The 24,788-nt window shown below is 37.4% G+C and overlaps 1 protein-coding gene across 4 annotated transcripts in view; it reads right to left on the bottom strand.

The window, feature by feature from the left end:
* Window positions 1-24,788, bottom strand: part of MTMR3 (myotubularin related protein 3) — an 82,143-nt gene that overhangs the window by 23,060 nt on the left and 34,295 nt on the right. For 2 of the 4 annotated variants that reach the window (XM_010563341.1, XM_010563338.1), the window contains exons 3-10: window positions 24,112-24,212; window positions 21,740-21,817; window positions 21,254-21,343; window positions 19,921-20,037; window positions 12,427-12,509; window positions 9,851-10,017; window positions 5,643-5,739; window positions 3,999-4,112 (exon numbers count right to left, since the gene is read on the bottom strand). In XM_010563341.1, the coding sequence (XP_010561643.1) occupies window positions 3,999-4,112; window positions 5,643-5,739; window positions 9,851-10,017; window positions 12,427-12,509; window positions 19,921-20,037; window positions 21,254-21,343; window positions 21,740-21,817; window positions 24,112-24,114 (749 nt within the window). In that variant the 5' untranslated portion in view covers window positions 24,115-24,212. The remainder of the gene's footprint in view (window positions 1-3,998; window positions 4,113-5,642; window positions 5,740-9,850; window positions 10,018-12,426; window positions 12,510-19,920; window positions 20,038-21,253; window positions 21,344-21,739; window positions 21,818-24,111; window positions 24,213-24,788) is intronic. The other 2 variants (XM_010563339.1, XM_010563340.1) reach the window with 1 other exon arrangement.

The raw sequence follows: 24,788 nt of genomic DNA, 5'->3' as shown, positions 1-24,788 counted from the left end.
CCAGGTGCCAACCGCCTGCATGGCAAGGAAAATATATTTCTGCTGAAATGAATAGCCTTCTAGAAACACCTCTATTGATATCAAATTAGTTCAGCAAAAAATACGTGCCAATCACTGAAAGGCCACTTAGTTCCCCACTACGCTTGCACACATAAGAAAAGAAAATAAAACATTATTATACATGTAAGAAATCTATTTTGAACACTCAGATAAGCTCATTTATTTTTCCATATATTCTCCAAGATTTCATTACTACCTGCCTGTGGAATCATTTTCATAGGTTCATAAACAGTTATATTTTAATCTCCAGGTTCTTGCCTCCCATTTATACTACAATAAAGATTAGGCCAAAAGTTGAGTTCATTGATAGCTGTGAAGTCCTAACACTCCTAAGCCTACATAAATATGCAATGTTCAGATGTACTAGCAGAAATCAGCAAACAATTCTATTTACGGTAATGTTGGAGGTCTGAGGAATCACACTCATTCCAACCAGGCTGGCTATGGGAACAAAAAATAGCAAATACTTTAAGTGTGATTCCAAGGTCCCTAGAGATAGAGCTGGGGATAAGATGGTGTCACTTAGATCTCAGTAACCAAAAAATATTTAAAAAATTAAAGCAAACCCTCCACTGCAAATTTCCTAACCCTCTAGAGACAAAGCAACATGCAGCCTCCCTACAGAAACTAAATAGTAAATCACCATTAGATAACTACAAAGCCCTTTATAAAGCATTGTCTAACTATGATGTATGGTACACCTCTGCACATGCTTAATCTTCCTTGTGTTCAAGCAACCTTTTGAGTACAACAATAAATCCACCAAGCCCTTGTAAGTACAAAGACAGGGAGGACTAATGAAGGTTTGAATAGCTCCCTCCATAGCATTACTTAACTACTAGTACTTGCAACTGAAAAAATACATTGCTGCAATTCACAAATATAATTCAGCATGTATGGTACATGGCCATTTTCTGTTTACCTTTGCTTCCTGTGCTGGCAGAAATGCTGCCTGCATGGGTAATCACCTGCAACACAGCTAATTTCCAGGTAGGTTCTCATGAGTTTAGGACACTGTTTACACAATGCATGAAATCCTCTCTATCTGCTTTCCACAAAATCCAAAAAGGCTTCTCCCTAACATTGATTTTTCCGGGACCAAAACAGGTAAACTACAAAAACCAGGTTACAGGCCAGATTTAGCTACATAAATATGTGCCTAGATTTTTAAAAACTATAAACGCAGAGAAAAACTGCAGAAAATGGGTGTGAGATCTTTCTAGAAATCTGATCATAAACTAGAAGCAACGCTCCCGACAGCCCAATCTCAACTGAGTATTTCTGAAGGTTGCCTCTGAACTCAGCCCGTTCAGCTTTTCAGCCTCTGCATACTGTCATAGCTCTTGAATGCTTCACAAGAGCAGACAATGAGTTTTGTGTTGCCAAGTGTCTGTGCCTCTGGTCTCTCTCTGTCCCAGTGTTCAGTATCTGAGACAAGTTATTGGATGAATTTTAAAAAAATCATTATTCCTTTTTTTCCCCTGTGGTAAAGCAAAAAGAGCAGATTTTTTAAATGTGATCAATAATGAAACTAATAGTCCCAAAATCACCTTCAACAGATAAAAAATGCTGAATGAGCTGTTGTCCCTTACTCCTCCAAAAGTAAGAAAAAGGCTATTTTTATGGCAACATATATAGAGAGAAAACTATCCATGGATTTCCAATCATACGGATCATCAACCACTAGCTGATGCGAGTTCTATTAGAGCGCAGAATGATGAACAGGATGTCTTGAAAAAATCTATTACTAAATGTCAAGATAAGGAAAAAAAAGAAATCAAAAAAGAGAAAAACTTTTTCCCCACTGATTTTAAGATTACAAATGAAAAACTATGTGGTAATTTAGCATACGTAGTCTCATCAGAACTGCAGAAAACTGAATGCCAAGGATTAAACAATTTTAGTCTATGAGGTCTCTGGAACATTTAAATCACTCTCCCACAAATGCCCCAGAATGCAAGCTGTACCCAAGAATGCAAAGAAAGTGACTTCTTTCTCCTGTATAGTGATGAAAGAAGGAGGGATGCTTCCCTGTGTTAAGTGTGCTTGCAGGTGACATGTCCCCCAATTATGTGACACCTGCATAAAAGGCACAAAGTGGCCTGAAATGCAGTGTTCAAAGTTGAAAAGCATATAAAATTACATTATTCTTTTATACATATTAAAAAATACATACGTATATATACTACCATAATAATAAAATACCTTAAGTCTTAAAAAATTAGCAGATGCTGGAAAGCATTTTTCCCCCCTCAGAGCTGAAAAGAGGATGGAGCAATTCCTTAACATTGAGAAAGAGACTATGCTAACCCCTTTATTATTTGGAAGAAAAAGGAGAAAAGATAGGAGGATTTAAAGATAAGGTCTGCTGCCACAAGCTAATTTGTTCTCCTTTCATAGAACAAGAACTCTTAAGCTAGGTAAATAATGTTTTGTGGCCCACTAACTCTTGTACACTTGCTCCTGTGACCCAAGGCATATGAATTTGTCAGTTACTGTTCTCTAAATTTAGCTTGCCACTCAAAGAACAGCTTTTCCTTTCTGTCTGTTTAGAAGGAACGGGTGGCTAGTCAGTCTTAACGGAATTATCAGTATTCATTATCTTTTTAATCCCTTTGTCATCTGAGTTTTTAAAAGATATTTTAAATATGTATGGGAGGATAACTACACCAGGAAAGTGGCCACAGTATTAAATGACAGGTTCCAGAATATTTGAAAAAAAGACAGATGCTGAAATATATTTCTTACTAAAGCAGCTGCCAAAAAACAGCATCTCAGAAAAGCAATTTTGTTATGAAGAATTGCTGGACTCAATCTAAGGAAGAGACTGTCTGATTAAAACTATCTAAAATATGTAGATACAGCTAACATGTACATTCTTTTGTAATTTGGGTTTTATACCTCCCTTAAATAATTTTGGTATTGGTCCTCGTTTATACTGCAGTCTGAGTATTAGCTAGATAAGAATTAGAGAAAAACCAAAGGAATACCTAGCCAAGATGCCATTTATCATTTCGTCAGCCATGTTGATGTCTTCATGTTACATTTTTTTCAATTCCATATTAAAAAATTAAAATCAATATTAACTGAGGTGACTGCCCTAGGAATGACTTGCAGGAGATGCAAATGCTGCGTGCTCTTACAAGATGTGTTTGGAATTAAAAGATACAAACCATTATTCCCACTCAGAGTGAATGTGTACTAAGTCTGCCTTACCTCATTTATGGCTTGACAAGGGCCAAAATATGCTGCTGTCTTACATATTCTTGGAGTTTCAAATAGGTATAAACCAATACATAGATAGGTAGCAAATGTGGAGACAAAGACCCCAAGCTATCAGGCTTAATAAGTCATACTTTGCTGTCAGTTAAATAAAGGTCTGAACGTTTTCTCATGTGAAGAGTCCCCCGTCATCCTTGTTTGATACCTAAATAGGGTGGATTGTGGGTTTGTGTTTTGTTCCAAGGTCCTGTTCACTACACCGCTTCTGGGATCCTTCTGGAGTGGAACAGCAGGAACTCACCCCAGAGATAGTCCCAGGATAGATCAGCTTGGCTGGGTACCATTCCACCAGGCAGCACAGAGGGGACTGTGCCAGGTTTTGTTGCCTCTTCCCAGCCTAGTTCTCCAACGCTACCCTAGCAGGTCCTGGGCCTTCACAGCATCCCTCCACATCATGTTATACATGCAAAAACACAGCAAGATGCAAAGCCAGACCTCTCTTCACTTTGAATAAATTATAAAAATATTTTTTTAAATACCTTTAACACTTCTGCTAAAGTCCGTCGGGCTCAGAGAGGGGACATCTGGGGCCCAGAGGAGCCTGAACACCTTTCATTACAAGCCAAGATTCCCAGTTACAACTTATTTCAGCTTTTATTTGCTAGAACACCTCATTTACAGGCTGGGGAAAGCTGTTCCACCTGCAAGAGCCTCACCTGTACACAACAGCAGGGATACGCTTCCAGGACCGAAAGCTTGCCACACTCTCTAGCTCTTTATCCGTGATCCAGGCAGGAACTATGATTTCCTGGGGGTAACTACCACAGAGCCTGTGAGAAAAGTGGTGCAAAAGATTGAAAATAAGCAATACAAAGCAGTTACACACCTCCCAGACAACACACACAAATAATCAGCATAAGCAACCTGACAGCTATTCATCTCAGCAAACTGCCATTTTGTTAATTCCTGTTTCATTGCATGTTAATAAACTCCTCCTTCGCATATACAAAACATTGAGGAGCATAAATGCATTTCAGAATTAGAAGATTCGAGCTAGTGTTTTCCCGGGAAATTCACATGCAAGCGATTTTTAACTGCAGCTGCTGAAATAAACTGGACCACAGAGAAGAAGTCCCACGTCTCCCCATCCTAAAGAATTAGCCACTCGATTTCTGGGTGACAGAATACAGAAGCAGAGTCACCCTGGGCTACTAGATTCAAGACAGAAAACTTGTGTAAGTGTGGAAAAAGTACTCTGGTTAATCAACCCTTGCCGAAGGCAGGAATCCGAGTGCACTGGCTTATGTTTGACTGGCTAACTGGAACTTTCTTCTACTAGATGCACCTCCTACTCCACAATTTAACTAATGAAGCCATGACTGCCAACGAGAACAGTGCAAGCAGTCAGTAGTGACTGCAATATATTGCTGAATCAAACTAGTTCATCCCCAGTCCATCCCCTTAAAGAGATGCATTTACTGCACAAGAAGGACAGACATGAAGACATGTCAAAGACCATTCTATTCAGGAACATGTATCAATAATCTTGAAAAAATGCTCTTTTCTCAAATGCTGGCCCCAAGAAGGAAAGGAGTAGTTTATGTCACTCTGCTTCCATATGACATAGAAAGTTTTTTTTTGCCTTTTTCATTATTAAATATGTAAGGAATAGCTATTTTTTTCTTCCCTAGATTTTTAGGGACCAAGACAGATATTCTTCTTGCAGTGAGACCAACTAACAGCTGCAAGTCATTATCCTGCAAAGACAGAGCAATGAAACATGTTTCATCAAAATGTTACTGCTGGTTTTGCTCTGAATTGGATTAGGGATCAGTCAGTACACTCTGTCCTACCAACCATGAATGGAGGACCACCTTTCTCCGCTCCAGCAGCCAGAGAATACTTGTCTATGCTTTCAGGACCACCGAAAGTCTTTTCTCTTATTCTCAGGATCTACAAGCTTAACTCTTCCAAACCAACTTTTTTTTTTAATATAAGTCTTCGTCGTAACTTAGAGAATAAGACACAATAAAAAATGTTTTTTCGAAGTTCAATCAAACTCTGCTCTCTGCTCACTTAAGGCTTCCCTTTCCTCCATTAGAATGCTTATTCTCTAAGAAGTCCTCCGGCAAGCACATCAAAATCTGGTGTTTCTACACCTATAAAAATTGTAGCAGCTAACAAAATATTAAATAATTATTTAAATGCACCTTTTTTCTATAAAACAACAAAAAAATCATAATTCCAATTGTCCCTTATTAGGATCTGTAGAACTTGGAAAAAGTTCCAGTAATCTGCTATAACAAAATTAGTGTTTTGAGATGCCACTTGGCTATAAATCAGCAGCCCACATAACTTACTTGTACTTCTCATTAATGTTGGAAATCCTCCAGGCATTGTTCATATCAAAACCCATCCGCTCCACTTCATTTTTAAACCTCGAAGTTACATGTTCTCCTGGGTATCAAAAGCAGAGAGAAAAAATAAATGCAAAATAAGAAGATTCCTATCTTTCAAAATAGTTAAGAGAAAAACACTACTGCACTCATACTTACTAAAAACTGGAAAGAGAAAGGAACAGTCTAAAAACACCATCTACATTTCACAACCCTATTTTGAAAATCTGTATCAGGAGAACCACAGCTTGTACTGATAGCTCTCTCTGGTCAACTCTCCAGAAATGTTGAAGTCCATCAAGAACTTTTTCTCTGAAATGACCAGCTTCTGTAAATTCATATAAGAAACAATAACACTGCAGATCGGAACCAAGCACATCAGCAAAAGCAATTTAGATCCATCAGCAGTCTTAGTGGGAAAATGCTAGTAGTTTTTCTTTTCCAAAGTTCAGAAGAATATTGTATCAATGAGAAGAACATAAAGCTCTGGTCTGACTGATACGTGAAGGGGCAATACATGGAACACGGTCTGAAACTTGGACAATGTGCTGGTTTCGGCTGGGGTAGAGTTCATTTTCTTCACAGTAGCTAGTACGGGGCTGTGTTTTGGATTGGTGCTGGGAACAGTGTTGATAATACAGGGATATTTTTCTTACAGCTGAGCAGTGGTTACACAGAATCAAGAGCAGCAAGGTGAGGTGCTCCTCACCCCACCCCACCAGTGAATCGGCTGGGGGTGCACAAGAAGCTGTGGAGGGACACAGCCGGGACAGCTGACCCCAACCAATCCAAGGAATATTCCATACCATATGATGACATGCTCAGCATACAAAGCTGGGGTTAAAGCACATTTAGCATGCAATTTCAGCCACAGGTTTCCTGTATGACTGTAAGCAAGCCCTGTAATTTAACCTGCATCTCAGCTTTCCATCTGTAAATTGGACATTATTGCTCCATGAGTCATGCAGAGATACGAAGATAAAATGCATAAATGGTTGTTTGACAAATATCAGTCACAAGATCCTCACAAATTCCTGCATTAATATATCAAAGGAACTGGAATGAACTCCATTTGTTTCCTAGACAGTTTTTTTTAAAGTATCAAAATGCAACTGAAAAAATATACAATGGCAATAAAGAATTCTGATAGACAGAAAGTCTAGAGAATAGAAGGTACTCAATCAACATGAAGACAATAACGTACAAAATTTCCAGGTTCACAGAGCTAAGAAATGTGATAAATTTTATGAGCATGTGAACAACACTAGACAAAATGATTCTGAAAGTCTGTCCATTGCTTGTCTCTTTAAATTACTGTATCATTAAATCATGAGGCAGAGCATCACCCAACAGGGGAAAACAAAATCTGTTGAAAAATTAATGCTTTAAGTATTGTATCTTTCCAGTAGATATATCACAAAATCTTTAGTCTTTCAATACCTGAGATATATGTAGACACATATTTATCTCAAAGATGTAAATGTACATGTCTGAAACAATTTTTTACATGACATTAACAGAACAATTAGAGATAAATATAGAGAAAGAGGTAAATTAAGAATAAAGATAGCAGCCTAACTACAAGATTTAATTAACTGTGAAAGAAAAGCTATAATGTTATTCATTCCTACAGGTCAGATCATACACTGGAAATGATACTTTGCAGATCTAGACATGCTTTACAATATGGACAATGTGCAAGAGATCTGCATAATGAGATTATTTTTCATACGCTTTTTGAAAGGTAAAATGTCAGAATGACACTGTGTGCAAATGGGTATTATTCACTCTTCAAGGTACATGGTGGTAAAATCTATGGACCTGACTGACCTTCATCACTTATTCCCTTTATATCACATCACTGGTACAACAGTACCATAAAAAAGATAGTTCTGCCTCCTGCCGTATGCATTTTCTGCAGAAGGCTAGTCTCAGTATAACACAGGCACTGTAGTTCTGCTCTACCTTCCCTATTGCCAGATCAATTAGACTGGAGCTTGCCAACAATTTCCCACTTCTCACATGAACTCTGCATGAGCTTGAATTTATTATCTTCTAGCCACCTACTCAAATAGATCAGCTGCTTGAGTTCCTGTTTTACAAAAGCTGCATGGCTCCATAGAGATGGTAGCTCTGTGAGGAGCTCTTTGATCCTCTGTCAAGTGCAGACATGAAACCAAGACAATACATTCCAGACAGACGACCTCCTCTGTCATGTTCCTCCTTAGCAGTGACTTTAAAAAAAACCCAAACAATCACCAAAACCCTTTTATTGAACAGCAGCATGCTCTTGCAGCACTGAGGATGGGCTTCGTTATCAGCTTCTTTGAGGAATGGTCATTTAAACTTGTGATACATCAAGAATACTGGAAATATACCAAATCATCAATGCTGCATACTGCTAGTGTGTTTTAAAAGAAACATAAAACCATATGAAAATGAAATATTCTGTTTGATTTCTCCCTCTTAATTTTTCAGCTACTGTGCAAGTTGTGAAGTCGTAGATTTTCCTTGGAGAAATGAAACCCTAGCCTTAACATTTTGTCTGTTCCTCCTGAAATGCTGGTATTTTAAGAGGCATTTTGAGCCAAGATGGTAATATTTTAGAAGCATCCCAATCAACTCTCCAAACCAGAGAAAAAGCTAGCTATACGTTTTTGTGGACTTGTGCCTTCTGACTATAAAAGCTGATCTTGTGAGCCGCAGTTCTTATAGATTGATAACAATTTATTTTTTTTTTGCCCAGAAGTTGATACTTAAATAGATTTTGAAGCAATTTAGTATTTTTGTCCATATCTACCAAATATTGGGCTCCCTGGGTGTAAAAAAGTAAGTTACAATGTCTTGGGATTAACTTCTTCAATTACATTCCCATAGATTTATTTCAACTATAAGTCAGCTCTTAGAGAATATCTACCTCCAGAAATAAGCAAGCTACAGGGAAGAAAAAGTTACTAAGTTAAAGAAAATGATTTAATAGACTCACCTACAAGAAAAAAAATTTGACTGCTAAAAGTTAATAAAAAGGTAAATGCTGCTTCCTATCCTAACCTAGTGTTAGGTTGAAGCCCGCCTGTTTTAATGAGGACTACAAGGAGACTTAGCAAGCCATCTCCACATCTGCTATCTTCAAGTTCCTGAATTTAATTAGGAGGGAAAAAGACCTGAGTTTAAATTCTGCTCTGAGGATTTTTTTTGCCTTTTCTTCACTACCTGCTAACATGAAGCGTGTAAAGTGCACAAACAGGAACCAGAACCAAAGGAGCACCTCCTCCCACTTGTGTACTACCTGTTAACTGCTCTTCCTCAGGCACCAAAGAGATTATAGTCTTTGTTCAGCCCCAGAGCAGCTTCAGTAATAAGGATAGAATCACACTAACATTCCTCAACCTGATAACTGGGACACCTCTCTCAGATATGCGAATTGCAAGCAAAGAGAGCCCTCAGATTGGAGAGGGCCTGGAACTCAGATTTCCTTATATTCAAACAAGTGCTGTAAGCACCAGCATCCCAATTTTAGCTTTTATTTACTTGTGGGCTTCTAAAACTGTCCAGCAAGGATGGTATTTCACTAAAATAGGTTCCTGTCTTGCAGCTGTGAATGAACCTCAGGAGCAGCTCACAGACTTCCTTCTCCTTCACATCCTGCTCCTCAACATACACGTTGAAGACCACTGCTCCAGGCAATTACAAAAAATGTGGGCACAATCAATATAAAACGTTTTGGATTGAAAGTTGCTGCCATGGTGAACAAAACGTTATTAGTATTACACACTACTAACTAAATCAAATCCACTGCAATAATTTCCTCAGGATATTCAGGTACTGCTTTGCATATTGATCCCAAAGTAGCTATAGTAGGAGCTAACCTCTCCTTTGTTCCAACAGAACAAAACTCAGACTGTGCGGCAGACATGCAAGCCATTAAAGGACACCTCACTGTAAGTGAAGGTATACTATACCTACATAATTACCGCATACTGTATAGTCACCAGCTAGTGAAGAACTGCAAGAACCTACGTACAAAAAAAGTCCATACGAGAATTCTCCAGGTTCAGTTTACAACAGCACAGGCTGAATTTGTTTAACTTTTTTTGAAAGTTCTGGATTTCAGCAAAAAGGCAGTTACTAGTCAATGCATTTGTGATGATCCCCAAAGTATTGCCACATACCTGGCCGACACAAATCCCCGTGCTGTTCCTTTTCACTAGCATATACCTCCATACACCAAGCGTGATAGGCAAATGAGAAAAGGTCTTCTATCTTTGAAGGAGGGCGGATGGCATTGTTCAGTCGCTTAAGCCAATCTTGACACTGCTCAAAAGTAGAAAACTGACACCTGTCCCAGAAACAAATATTTATCTATTAATTTTCAGTAGAAGATTCCAGACTGTAAGATCTGACAGGCTGACTATGAAAACACCTGTGAAAGCAAAAAGTAAGAACAAACATCTTATTGATAACTTAGTTCTGCTTCTATGTACATTCTAATGGATAGTAAAAATGAAACCTTTGGATATTAGTAAAGAAATACACACTTCGGAAGTCAAAATAAACTGTAAGCAGGAAAGCGGTGTTCTGTAATTGTGAATAAACCAGCAGTATGCCCTACTGGCCATGAATGAGGGAGACATTTATGCATATGTTTACTATAAAACCTAGGACAATATCACTGAGTTCAGTCTGCAGCTTTCACACAAAGACAGGAATGTGTTACAGCAACTTGCTGACTAGCAGTCTCAGACAGAAACTCACAAAACCATCACACACATTATAATCTATGCATCATACTCCCATAAACAAGAACACATTTTTCATCAGACATAGGAGAAATATCCATTTGATTAATATACTTAGAGAATAGTGTGGACAAACTCCAGTATCTGAAATCTTACGTTATTCCCCTATCTCACACGCTAAGATTCTCTTTCTGGCCTTGGTGGGAAGCACAAACAACGTTTTTGAAACTAAGCTTTGCCTAACATTACAGACTAATGACAACAACTAGTGAGAATATTCCCTGCACAGGAGAAACTAATCTTCAAAGCAGTATATTAAAATTACATTAGCTTGTCTTTTCAAAGAGGATTCCTAGACCCTTTAGAATAAAAAGGTGGAAATAAGATCAGTGATTTATTTTGCTCTGACAGATTTCTTCAAGATTTTATAGTTATAAAATATTCACCAAGTATTTACATTCAGCTCAGTCTATTCTACTGCATTAGTGGTTAATGATAGCATCTGCATTCTCTAAGGGCAGCATTTATTACCCTTACTTGCAAATATCTAAAAGTCAGTCAGTGGAAGGAAAAAAGACATGTCCAACTCATGAAACATGTCTAAATAGCTGCAAGGAACTGCAGCCTGGAGGTGTTTATTTCCCATCATCACTGACTATAAAGCAAGCCGAGACTACTAGCTTAGACTGGATAATTCTCTATTAGATATCCATTGTCAGACAAGATACATCTCACCCTAAAGACCCCATTTTCTTTCTAAATTCTTTTAAAGTTAGTGTTACAAATAACAAAAACTACCTTCACTTGAGCCCTATTACTCAAAACACAAACTACTTTGTTCATGAAAAAGAACATGAACATGTTCTAAATCTGGTATCTCAGCCCCATACTTCATGCTCTTCCAACGGCCAGTGCACCAAGTACTGATTCCTGGACATGCAATTTTGAAGGGAAATTCATAAGGGCGGGCATAAATACAAATAATATGTATTCATTCTACAATTGAAGAGAAATAACAAATTAATGTAGAGCGGAAGGGTGACTTTTTCAAATGTCAAGAGCTACAAGTTAAGAGGAAGTTAAATATTTAATTCAAATTAAACTAAATATTACCTCTAAAGTAAAATCAGTCCTCATCAAAATACAGCATTTCAGGAAGCAGCTGGCCTGTTAAACATTCCAAGTGCTCAGATATGACTGGAGCTCATTTCATTATACAAAAGGTACTCCCAGCAAACATTTAATCAAAAAGAAATGTTCCTTTCTTGTTAATTAAAGTTTATAGATCAAAATTTATTTCTGCAGCAGCAAAGTAAGAAATAGCTGTAGCTCAGGCTCAGTAGCTCAAATACTTCTTGGGCAGACTCTGAAGTTTGCTGAAGGACAGACAAATAAATACTCCCTTCTACATGATGCTATCTACTTTACTGGGTTACAGAGTAGGTTGCAGACCTGGCTTTACCTTATTCCCTCACTTTTCCAAAAGGCTACTATGTCTTAAGGATACCAACTGTACCCTCACAGCTGTTAAAACCGCAGGGTGGCTGATGCTATCCAGACTGAAGGTTTCATGTAGAACTGAACAAGCCCATACCGTAACCTTCAAAACCCCAAGTCTTGATTAAACACTTTTCCAAGAAGCATGTATTTCAGTGGTTTTATCTAGTTCTGTACCTTATAACTAATTGAAGCAATACACTATAACTGATTGTAAGGCAGGGAAAACGCAGTGAGACTAAAACTAATTTCAGAATAAAATCAAGATCAGCCACTTAGGGTCATACCAAGATTTGCTGCTATACTGTATCACAGCAAGCAAAAATGCGGACCCTCCTGCTCCCATCCTCTTTACCAAAATGCCCAGCTATCATATGCAAAATCAGACAAAAGAAAATCTTTTGAAGAAAAGCAAGTCCAATAAGAAAAAACATCTCCTTAAAATGTCACAGCTGTCCACAGCATGTGGAAAGCAAAGTTACCCCCCCATTAAACATTCACCCTATTCCTACCTTATAACCTTGCAGTCTTTGCAAGTCAAATGAAGTTGAAATATATCACGGCACTCCACACTTTCTATAAGCTGCAATGGAACCTGCAATTAAAAAGATTATATAATTTTATTTCAAACAGCACTAACACTGTAATTTCTTTGCATATCTCACAAGGATTTATTACAGGACCATGTAGAATCTGAAAAGAGAGAGAAACCCAACAAAAACTAAGTATAACTACTTCAACAGCTCTGAAGTATGGTACCATGTATCAGTAGTTTCAGCTCCATTGCTGTACAGTCCAAAACCCTTGAGGGCTCACATGAAAACAGCTGAGAAGACTGCAGCACTGGTGACAAAAGTGAAGGCAGGAAAAGCAGCAGAAGCCCACAAGCTCCTCTTTCATGGAAGCATCTTTCTCTCTTATAGGTCCAAATTCAGGGATCTTGGGAATACAATTTTAGCTGTTGGTGTCAAAAATGACCTGGGAAGCAAGATTCCCCTAACAAACTGCTGCAGTCTAGATGCTCATTACATGGAAATATCCCGTATTTCCTCGTCAGGGAAAAACCATTTGGCCTGTTTAGATCAACACTCATGATCAAAGCAGCCATATTTAGAGTAATAATGCTGAATCATTCATTATTAAAGGTGTAGCTATATGCACTTATGTTTTATGGCACATGTAATTAGCAGAAGCTTGATCAGGCAAAACATGTTAAGTACATGCAAGTACCTTTAAAGATAAGAAGAAACCACCAGATGAAAATATTAGTTTTCATTAATATTTTTGGACCTTTACCCAAGACAGACAAATGTACATTGTCTTAAACGAATAAAAGTTAGTATTCAACTATCTCATACATAAATGTCTAAATTCCAGGCACAGAGAATTTAGCTAATACCGATAATAAACACAAAGTGTAAAACTGAATTGTTTATGAGATTATATTGAACATTACACAAAGCAACAAAACCTCTGCCATCAAGATCCTTCAATACAAAGGCTATCAGCGAAACATTCAAATACTCTGTTATCGTTTTTGCCATCAGAGGAGTATGATCCAGCAGTTTAAGTTCTGGCCTGGGGTTTACAAGATGTGGCTGTAACACCCTGCTCTGCCAGTGCCTTTCCATATGACTCTGAGCAAGTCATTGAAGGTCACCTCCAATCAAGGATCCGGGGGTGAGAAATCAAGACAGCTTCTAGTCACGCACCACAAAGCTTAAAAAGTACCTCATTTCAGTGAACTGATAAAAGGAAATAGAACTAAAAACAGTAGGCAAGGGAAAGAGATGTCCCAGAAACACGAACCACAAGAAAACTTACTCTGAGCATGAAGATGCCTAGCAAAAGCTAATGGTAAATGCTGTGCCCCAGGAGTGATCAAAACTCTCATGTCTTTTGGGAAGGCAGGCACACAGTCCACAGCTGCACCTCATGTCTCCCTGCCAACTCAAAAGTCAGAGTCCAGAGTCCTCTTCTAAATGCAAAAGTTCAAATAATAGCCCAGAGCTCACACTCCCCAAAATACAACAGGCAGGTATTGCCTTATTACTCACTCTTTATCCTTGCCCTTGCCAGACCACAACCAAGAAGCAGTGCTGGACTCTTCTTAGCTGGAGAAAGTACTAACCTTCATCTCCCATGACCAGCAAGGCTGGTACAGGTAAGTTATTCTTTGTTCCTTTTGTTGTAACTGGGCCATTGAAGAACAAAAAATTCATGCACATGGAGACTACACAAGTTGGTGTCTGACTTAACAGCCCAGCAGTTTGGGTATTCAAATAAAGCTGGAACTTGAATTTTGGTCCATGCTTTCAGTATTATTGCTGTTTTAAGATGTGTGATAGTCTAATATAAATTATGTAACTAGCAACATGAAGGGGCACGTGAAATGAGGATTCCCTCCTGTGAGATAAGCCTCCCCTTTATTTGCCATACTTAAGCTCAAACTGACTGCAGAGTCACCTGCAGAGAGTAAGTACAGTGAAGATGCTGATAGATACCAATGTAACAGAGTATTTACAAGCATTACAGACAAGATCTGTAAAATCTGCTAAAGTTAATCTTTTTAACTGCTAATTTCTTCCACCCCTTCTCCTACTTGATTCTAGTCTGCAAGGTAGATAAATTGTTGTGATAGTTTTGTCTAATAAATTTAAGGTACTGGAACAAACCTCAGACTCCACAATCTTCCATTCTTTCTTCCCCACTGGACAGCCTCACATACACACCATACATTACTTAAATCTAGCATTGACTTACATGGCACCAACATGGAAAGTAAGGTACCCTTCCCCAACTAAATGAGTAAAGACTCTAGAAGACTTGCTTTTTTAGTCAAATGCTGCTTTGTCTGTTAATTATTTCTTTTCAAGCCCTCTTTTATTGCATTTTTTCCCAGGTCCATCCTCATTTAAGCCGTTCTTCACCTTACTCCCTCCTCTTAGCAGTCTGGTTCTGGCTCCTCTTCCTCCTGTCTGCACTCCAATGACATACTAAGTATTCTTCTACTCTTGCATTATTTTTAATTTCCTTCTTTCAAAGTCACTCTTTGTTCTATGACCTTTCAATTTGCCCTCTGCTCGACAGCTTTTTTTTTTTTTCTCTTGACAGTCTACATGCAGCTCACCATCTATTTCCTTAGAATCTGCCAGTTTTTTATTCAGGGCAACCTTCATATCAATCTTTTTAATTTTCTTTTCCGGTCATAAAAATCTGTCCTCTGATCCTCTTGTATTTTCAATCTCCTTCCTCTCCATTATTCTCCTCCCAGTAAAATTCTGTAAAATTATCTGCCTTCATTCCCCATTCTTCCCCACTGATAACCTTCCATTTTCATTATGTTTTTCAGGTTGATGCATGTGGCAAGTCAGACACCCAGTGCAGTTAGCTTACTACTGAAAGAGCCATCAATTCTATGTGCAGGCACTTCACCATATAATAATGGCTATTGAAATAAAGCAGTGGAGAAGCAATCATTTTTGCTTTTAGAAGAAAAAACATGCATTGTTATCCAAGGCCAATCATAACGCATTATAGAGAGTACTAGAGCATTGTACTCTTGTAGTATCTGTCTCTTGACCATCTCCTTTAAAATTACCTCATTGTAAACAACAGCAACATTCTACAACTCAAAACTTTTTCTTTTTGAAATTTTTTTCTTTTTAATTACTTTAATTACTGGAAATGTCTGTTATCTAACAGCAGTACAAGATATATTTAGATAAATATACCTTCGTGGTTAGAAAAAGCACAAGCTATATTTACACTGCTGAAACAACCCACTCCATGGCTCAATCCTTGACCACAACGCCAACTGGTATGCAGCTGACCATGGCCAGGCTGCTATAAGCCAGTCCCTTCATGAGTGACTATGCTATATACTCTACTCTGTATACACCATTTGGCCTGAGTCTCCCCAGGATACCAGGTGGCACCCAGGGGCCATAAGCTGTAATTAGTACTTTCTTCTTGTTTTCCCAGTTCAAAGCCTGAAATAACATCAGGGCTATGTTACAGACTGGTTACTTTAAAAAGCACGAGGCTACAGCTACATGCTGTATGTCCTGAAGCATGGTATAATATGACATATGGAGGAACTGAGGATGCAAGGTTAGCTCAGAAGATCTTCCAGGACTCTCCCAGGTGGAGGGAGTCAAATCCCTCCAGGTGTGATCTTGTTCATATAACCTACAAGCAGTACCTGAAGCAAATTTGCTTTTAATTACAACTAATTAGACTTAAGTTCTGTCTTGGAGGCAATCATTCAGTCCCCCCCCTGCTTTCACAATTGACATGCATTCAGTGTGAACAATCAAAGGATCAGGGCCTGAGAACAAAACAAGGACTAAGCTCCTGTTCAGCACAGATGAACCACAACTGCACTACATATGTAAGGAAGATACCAAACCAACCATTTTCCCATTAAAGGCCAAGCAAAGGAAAGCTCATACTAAAAACTCAATCACCAAGACTGAACGTTTCCCTTGTCTCGCCAGTATGACTTTTTCCACTGTGTCCAAAATCTACTATTTGAAAGAGGCTACATACAAGTTCATGGTTTCATAAACTACACTCAAATTTTAATTCTCCCATAAAGGCAATTAGGTTACAGGGAGAAAATGATTAGACAGAAACACTTACCAGCTGCAAAGTTTGAAATTTTCTTAAGTCAATCAATAGAGATCAGCCTGGGAACCAAACTTCCCATGTCCACTGAGAGATCACTGTTGAGTCTGTATTTTTATCCCATGGATAAATATAAGTCAACACTTTTGAATGTCATAATCCCTCCAATTTATGCACAGTCTACTGGATCTTTTGTTTTTGCATTTAGAACACCATGTTCCTATTACTACGCTGATCTAGGAAATTGTCCGTGGCAAAGATTTATGCATACAGCCATTTTCTGCAGTGTTGTAATCTGAGCATTATCAACTTCCAAATGTATTTCTTATGAAGCACAGGTGCAGCAAGTGATCTGGCAGCATTGTGCTACTTACTGAGGTTTCACAAGCATCATTTTGAGAGACAGTCTATTGAATTGTAAACAAAAAGAGAACAGTGAGGTAAAAAACACCCCAAAGACAGGAATCCATTTTTAACTGGATTCCATTTCCTTCATTAAGTTGCCCTTACTAAGGGGCAAGTAGTTGACATGCATACTGCTTTCTTTGGAGGACCATTTCTACCATGAGAATATCCTACCTACTTCAAGAGGAGATGCTTGCACGAACAGCTGCACATTCAGACACAGGGAATTCTTTTTACAAGTACTATAACAGATATTTGCTAAGAAACCTCTTTCTCACACAGAAGTACTTCTCCCTGCTGAGGTGACAAGGTTGTTAGTGTGGCTGGCCTTTGTCAGGATAGCAATTCTTATGAAAATCATTACAAATAAAAAACCCACAACTCCTAACATTAGTGAACATTTATACATTTTTTAAAAGGTCCTCTTACAGGTGGTTTCTGAACAGCTCTAGCAACACAAAAACAGTAGGAAAGAATCAAGATGAACACTATCAAAAAGTACTCAGTGAAAATTTAATTTAGAAAATCACCATCTGCTCAATAAAGTTAACCATCAATAACCAAAGTGATTATTACTGCAAAATTTAACAATTTAAGTATGATTCCTAATTAATCCAAGTATCTTTTATGCCTACAGGTATTCAAAATCCTGTCTGCCTTAGATGACAGTAGAGTTCATACTAAGTTATTAGTGATGATCGTATATGGTTACAGAAGACTAATCTATATTCTGCTCGACCTCATACACTACCTAATTGAATCTTTCTGGTTAATGATGACATATGAAGCAGGACGAACAACCTTGGAGATATCAGATGAAGTGAGAGGGCAGAATACTGGATATAAAAGTTAGGGAAGCAAAATTAATATTATAATATTGACAAACTTTTACAGACTCTTTCCCGAACACAAAGGATATTACTTAAGAAAACATCAATTTTTGTTACTGCTCAAAAATATTAAATTGAAAATTCTTGAAAATGAATATCCTCAATTATCCTAAGGACAGAGATGACAGTAAGTGCAGTACATGCATTAGTGGCTTCTCTAATAAAGTAACTCTCTAATTTCCTGGCATTCCTGAGGAGAAACTCTTGGTTTCTAGGGCTATTCCTGTTTCTCATGTCTCAGCTCCTTGTTTTTAAATATTCAGTTCTTTGCTTCGTCAATTCTAGTTGCCAATTTCATACAACATTCAGAGTCTGAATTAAAAAAAATCTAAAAGTAATACAATATAGATTTATTGTAGCAGGTCCCTTGGCAGAATTCAGACCTAGAATTCATCACAAACCATCAACGGAGTCCTATAAAACACATGCCTCGTAACGCATCTTCTCTCTGCTGCCAGCAGCATGTAGAGATGCATCTGGCTGGACTGCACTTGAGGCATCCCCGCACCTACCTGACCCTTGGCTACCATTCTGATGCATGGTGGCACCTACAGCTTAACTTTTAAGTCTCAAATTATACTTCAGAATTGACTACAGAATAACAGAAGTGAAGAGTAAAGTTATGCTACCTCTGCATATGCACATACTTGTATCATCTCTTTTGTATGGTCAGCAGTGGAAGATAATTGCCCTTAAATTGCCAATTAAATTTTTGTCATCATAAATTTTTTTGCCATCATTTTGAGTAATTGCCATGTTCAGAAATAATACCCTTATTTGCTGAAAAACCCCACATCATCATGAATTTTAGTACTTTAATGCTGCACACAGATGTTCACCAGCCTAGCAGACATGCCTATTCAGCCTACTACCTTGATAATTCATGAACTAAAGTAGTACTTACAGTGATTAATGATAACTATGACACAGGCATATTTCAAAGTCTGTAGATAAAATAGCTATATGATTAGAGACAACATAAACCAGTAAAGACTGTGTTTCAGTTAGTATTACACAGTTAATAATTCAGTTCTGGCACAAAACAATAAAAAAACAATTAAATCGGGTGCACAGGAGATCTCGCTGATGTTCCAGACCACTGTATCACATGTGTCTCAGTCACATATGTGTTTGGACACTTGTCAATTCTTATGTTTCCCTTGCTTTTTTCAGCTTTGGAATAACATGCAGTCTTCGTGGTTTACTCTTAACTCACCACTGCATAGCTCAGGATTTGTGACTGACATGAGGCAACTATGAACAACTAGCCAGGGTCAGGACTTGTCTTGAAATAAGGAGATTGGTAAAAAAAAACATCACCAGGAGAAAAAAAACCAAAACAAAACACCTCAATTCTTTGGATTTTATTTTACTGATTTCATTACAAATATCCACACAAAATATTTCTGTGCCATGTATAATGTCCTATCAAATTCTGTGTGGTTCAGAAACGGTATTACAACTAGTAAGACTAGTATATGTCAGCATTATACTACTGCAAAGGACTGTACAATGCCCATTTATGTCTATGATCACAAGTAACTGGATATGTAACAATTTTGAAGAATGCATACTTAAAGTAAAGCTCTTAAAGAAATGCATAGGCATCTGAAGATGAGGTCCAATTCACAGATCTCTTATGTCAATGACTGTACTCATACTATCCAACTTCAGGAATGTAACTTCAAAAGCTGGACCTACTTCCACCTTTTGAAGCTCCAAGCAAGGCTCGAACCTAGCTTAGGTGCTCCAAACAGCCCTTTGGAAGACCTTTTATTTCTCTACTGAGTATACACAGAGCTCAGGGAGAACAAACGGCTAACACAGCCAGCTGTAAAGAGAACATAAAGTTGAACAATGCAAAGTTTCTGTACGAAGCCTGATTTTCAGAGGTGCTGAGTCACCTTTTGATGCCTAAATACATATCTGTTCTCCCTGAAAAATGTGATTTGAACATCATAAAGAGATTTTTCATTAGCACTAACCTTAAAAGGCAGGATCACTGTACTTTTATCCTAAATTCTCTTATTTGGATTGAGTTCAGAATACCTGTATTACCATAGCAGCATGAATAATACTTACATTCACAACAGACTCCTTGAATTTGATGTGAAGCCTGTAATTAGAAAGTGCAATGATGGCATCCTCTGCTCGTCCTACATACTCCGTACTCTCACCATGAAGTTCAATGAATGGGACCTTCAGAATGGGAAGAAAAAATCTTTCAGAAACTATTTACCAAAAATATGTACCTCCTGTAAGCATACATTCAAATACCAATGATCCTAAAAATCAAAATGAAACACTGCGGAGAATTCAGCCTAGCTATTACTGCTAAGGAGGAAAGTCTTGGGTAAGGTTGGTTCAGAGGTTAATTGTAGCCTTCTTTTAAAATGATTCCTCATTTTCTCTTCATTTTCCTGAGTGGTAAGTCCTTGGTCAGAGAAAAAAAAAAATGAATTTTTATGAAAAATCTGAGCAAAATATCCTCACGTTTTGGCAGGAAGTCTGACCAACCCCTTGATTTACACTCTTGCTCCTTACCTAATGGAGAGTGGCATTTCCATAATGTTATTGCATTCATCCTAAAGCAGCCAAAACATACAAGATGAATTATATTCTACGCTATTGGTCCCCAATATTCACTAAGCAAGCTCATGTAACCAGCTTAGATCCAACACTTAACTGCTACACAGCTGAAGTCAGTTGGACAAATCATGCTTTTTGCTTCATATATCTCACTGCAAATATGAAAATGCACAACATGCTGCTGTTTTATAAAGTCAGAAAACCAGCAGTCATATTACACTGCACATAAAAATTGCAACTGTTTTAATTAAAAACGTGACTTAAGGCCAATTTAGCTGAGCTGGGTGAAAAGTGTAAATGCTCAACTTGAAAATAATTGGGTTTCATATCAGCTTAAATGAATTAAAAATATTTTCTATTAAAATGAAACAAACTACTTCAGTTGATACAAGAGTGTCTATGTGGATAAATCATTTGAACTAAATTGATTTCAAAAGGAACTCTGGAAATTTAAGAAACCAAAAATACCCATTTTGTGCAACATAAGACTTTTAGCTTCTCATTAACAGGAAGTAATGGTAGTGTTTAACTGGCTTAGTCTTATTTTTTTTAAAAACAGAGAGTTCTAAACTATGGAATAACACCTAGCACTTGAAATTACTACACAAGTAATGGCTATATTTTTCAGACACTCTAAGGAATCTCCTGTAATCTAATGCACAAGTTCTTTGTCCTACCAACAGTACATGAGTATTTAAAAAGAAAATGTGTTTCTCCTGTTACTGTGCTCAACTGCGAACAAAAGTTCTATGTGAGAGGCCAGAGAATACACAGGTCAACTAGACATATTGTGATCTTAACTGGCAAGGAGCAGTGTGGTGATTACCTGAAGGTTCTCATCCTCTCGGATCAGCTGCTTCCTGGGAAAAATCTGATTAGCCTGGATGCATTCAAGGCTGTGCTGAGTCTCTTCATCCTGAGAAACAAAGTGTTACAGTTAACTTCAGCACTCCCACTTGCTGCCACCTTCACCACATAGCAAGCTATTGACGACCAATGAAAAGCTCTAAACATTTCATCTAGTTTGAGAATTCAGGTATCAGTAACTTACTAAAGTTATTAAACTTACAAAGACAAGCACTCAAACAACTAAGTATATTAGAAACAGGTTTCTGTCCTGCAGCCTGAATAATAAAATAAATAAAAAAACCCCAGACTTGTAAAAGTATTAGGAAAAAAGCATCAGCCTAGGCTAGTCTAGTACTACACTTAAAAATTCAACAATCCCACATGTAAACATTAGTTCTCTAATGTTTTTCAGATTTTAGCCTATTCTGCTTTGTAAGAGACCCTACAAACCCCTTTTGCTTACCATGACAGGCCCTGGATAGGAGGAGAAATCCTCGTCTGTACTCACAATACTTTGAAGCTCCCCTTCACTTATTAAAATCTAGAAAACCAGAAAAGTAGAATGATGAAATTAAATTCATTTTCTTTTGGCAAATAAATACAAATTAACTTTTAAAGACTGAGAATTCAGCTATTAGAACATTGCAAGCAAACAGTAATTATGAAAAGATTAAATCCATATAAACTAGCTCTCCTGAGAGACAAAATTGTTTCAAAATGTGTCTGGCTCCTTCTGTTCATTCTGAAAAATCATCTTTGAATGTACTGCTGGGAGAATACCCCTCTGAATGCAACAATTAGACCAATGTTTATATAATTTAAATTAAAACATGTTCATCTTTCTAAATCACTGTGAATTTTCTCCTAAGTCACTTGCAGATGGTGATTCACAAATACATAGGTTATAAAACCAAAGGGATCATTGTGATCATTTAGTTGGATCTCTTAGGTAACACAAGTTGTCGGATCCTCCTGAAGTACTCGTTTCAACTACAGCATATTAATTGAAATTCATATAGGGATACAATTCCTCATTTTATAGTTATGACTCATTTTCTACATCCATGGATGTATCAAAATATCCATTTTCTTGCACCTGCCTTTCCAAGAGCTCCAGATCACTATACACTAGCAACTTGCTCTCTCTACTATCTAACAATCCCCCAATCTTTTATCATCTGCAAATCTTCTGGAAATATTAAAGAGCATACAGTCTTAAAGTTTATGCAACTGACCCTATTTGGAACTAATGATGAAAGTGAATACAGGAGTTACAATCTGATTTTGAGATTTATCTTATAGTAAATTTTTTAAATTCAGGTACATTCTTCCCTTTTTTTTAAAAAAAAGGATTCGTTCAGATATTTTATGGGGTTTGCAGTCTACAGCACATAAAAGGTACAACCAAAATATGTCAGTCAAGTTCAGTCAGTTCTCAGTTCGTGCCACCTTACTTATATTTCAAATTATCAGTGTTGTGGTTGACAGAAAACAACTTCAAATCCATCAGCTCACAAGCACACCACGACTGCAGGAAGCACTAACTACATCCTGTATATTGTACAGAATATTTGCAAAGGGAAAAGGAGCAAATACACATATTCTGAAACTAAAAACCCCACTGTCTAAAAGCAATCAATGAGAAGAAAGCTTTACAATGTACCCAAAACCTCTGTTAAATAGGAACGTCACAATAAACAAAATGCTTTTATGTCCCCAGAGTAGGGGAAAAACATCATATAAAAGCTTGCAAGTTGGCTCAAAATTGCACAGCTCACAGAAGGACATGTGCATGTGTATATATATAAAGGAGGAAATTATGAGCAGAATCGAGCTGGAATGAATGTAAAAAGTAGATATAACATCCCAATTTTAAACAAACAAGAAAAAAAAGCTAGACGACTTGATGGAATTCCAAATCCATCAACTACAGAAACTCATAAGGAAAAACTAAAAAACAGCACAGAAATTTCCACGCCCGTAAGAACAAATGAGAGTAGGAACATTCTTTTAAGTTATCAGAAACAAAGGAAATCTAGAAATGCTACCTCCCAACAGCAAGATGAAGATAGCATTATTGTTAATATTGGTTGTAAAAAGGCAGAATTAGTTAACATTTTTGTTTCAGAAGAAGCAGGAGAAGAAAGATGGTTCATACATAATCCATGCTGTAACTGGTGAGATTCAAAGAATCACAATAATTAAAGCTAAAAAGGCTATAAATTCATCAGGTTTGATCTTTAATATATCAGAGGCCATAAAATTCCAGCTCTTGTATTCAAAACAAGAGCTTGTGCTTGATTCCAGCACGACTTGGTATTTTACGTACACTGTGTTTGGGTATACTTATCTTCCAAAACCACGTCTGCTCTTGACTTGAAGATACTAAGAAAGGAGGGGTTCAGCAGTTCTCTCAAATGCATCTGGTTTCAGCTTCTAACCTTTGGTTCTCACTGTATGTTTTTCAGATTACAGGATGCACTATTCTCCTTGATCTACGATATTTTAAAAAATGAGCCTCCTGCTCAATCAAATTTAAAATGATCACTGGCTAAGCAACAGGCTTATTTGTCCAATCAACCTCTATCTTACAACTTATCCATCAAGAAAGGTGCAGACTGGATTAACTTTGCAGTAGATCCTGATATAATGAAGACTAATGATTCAAGAGAAGATGGGTTTAAAAACTGTAAAGTTTACACAAATCCACTTCTCCATCCTTAAAAAAATGCTAAGCTCACACATTCAGCTGTCAGGTCTACAGCCAGCCAGAAGAGCGATGAAGAGTTAAGGCATATTTATGCAAACATTTTTGAGGAGAACATCTCAAGTTACCATTCCTGCAGGCTGCTGGAGGCAGGCTGCTGGCACAACTGCCTTCTGCAACCAGCTACCTCTTCACCAGTGCCAATTCTGCTCTTCCAGAATAGCAGCCACTGTTAAAGCCATTAAGACGAAACATTTCCAGATCAATTCATCTAGACAATTTATGTACAACTCGAACAAACATTAATAGTAAAGCCTTCTGAATATAAAAAAATACCTTGCTATTTCAGAAAATTCCTTCAACTTCAAGCATAATTATCAAAGAAACACCGACCTAATTAAAAAGATGAGCTTTCTTACAAATTTCAAACATGCTTAGTATCACTGATGAAAAGTTTTAATATTAGGCATTGTGCTGTAACAAAATTGTTCTTTTATACTTCAGATTAGATATATTTATTTTTAAAGTTTACTATATAACCATTTACATATTAATAAAAACAGTATTAGCTTAGAAAATTAGGTCTTTTAAAATTTTACAGCTGTGCTCCTAAAATCCAGCATAAACCATCAGCAGAGACTATCCAAATTACTGCCGAACAAGTTTCTTATTCTAATTGCTGCATTCATTTTGCAGCTTCTATTATAACAGCGTGCTTTTTACATGAATGTGAGAACCTTCCTTTTTAAAGTGAATTTTGGGAAAGCTGTGTGAAAAAAAAGGGTGGTTTCAGTTTTAATCAGGA

Source organism: Haliaeetus leucocephalus, unplaced genomic scaffold (genome assembly GCF_000737465.1).
Source record: "Haliaeetus leucocephalus isolate CR32 unplaced genomic scaffold, Haliaeetus_leucocephalus-4.0 Scaffold165, whole genome shotgun sequence".
NCBI classification, from domain to species: domain Eukaryota; kingdom Metazoa; phylum Chordata; class Aves; order Accipitriformes; family Accipitridae; genus Haliaeetus; species Haliaeetus leucocephalus.
This window is presented reverse-complemented; position numbering and strand designations above follow the sequence as displayed.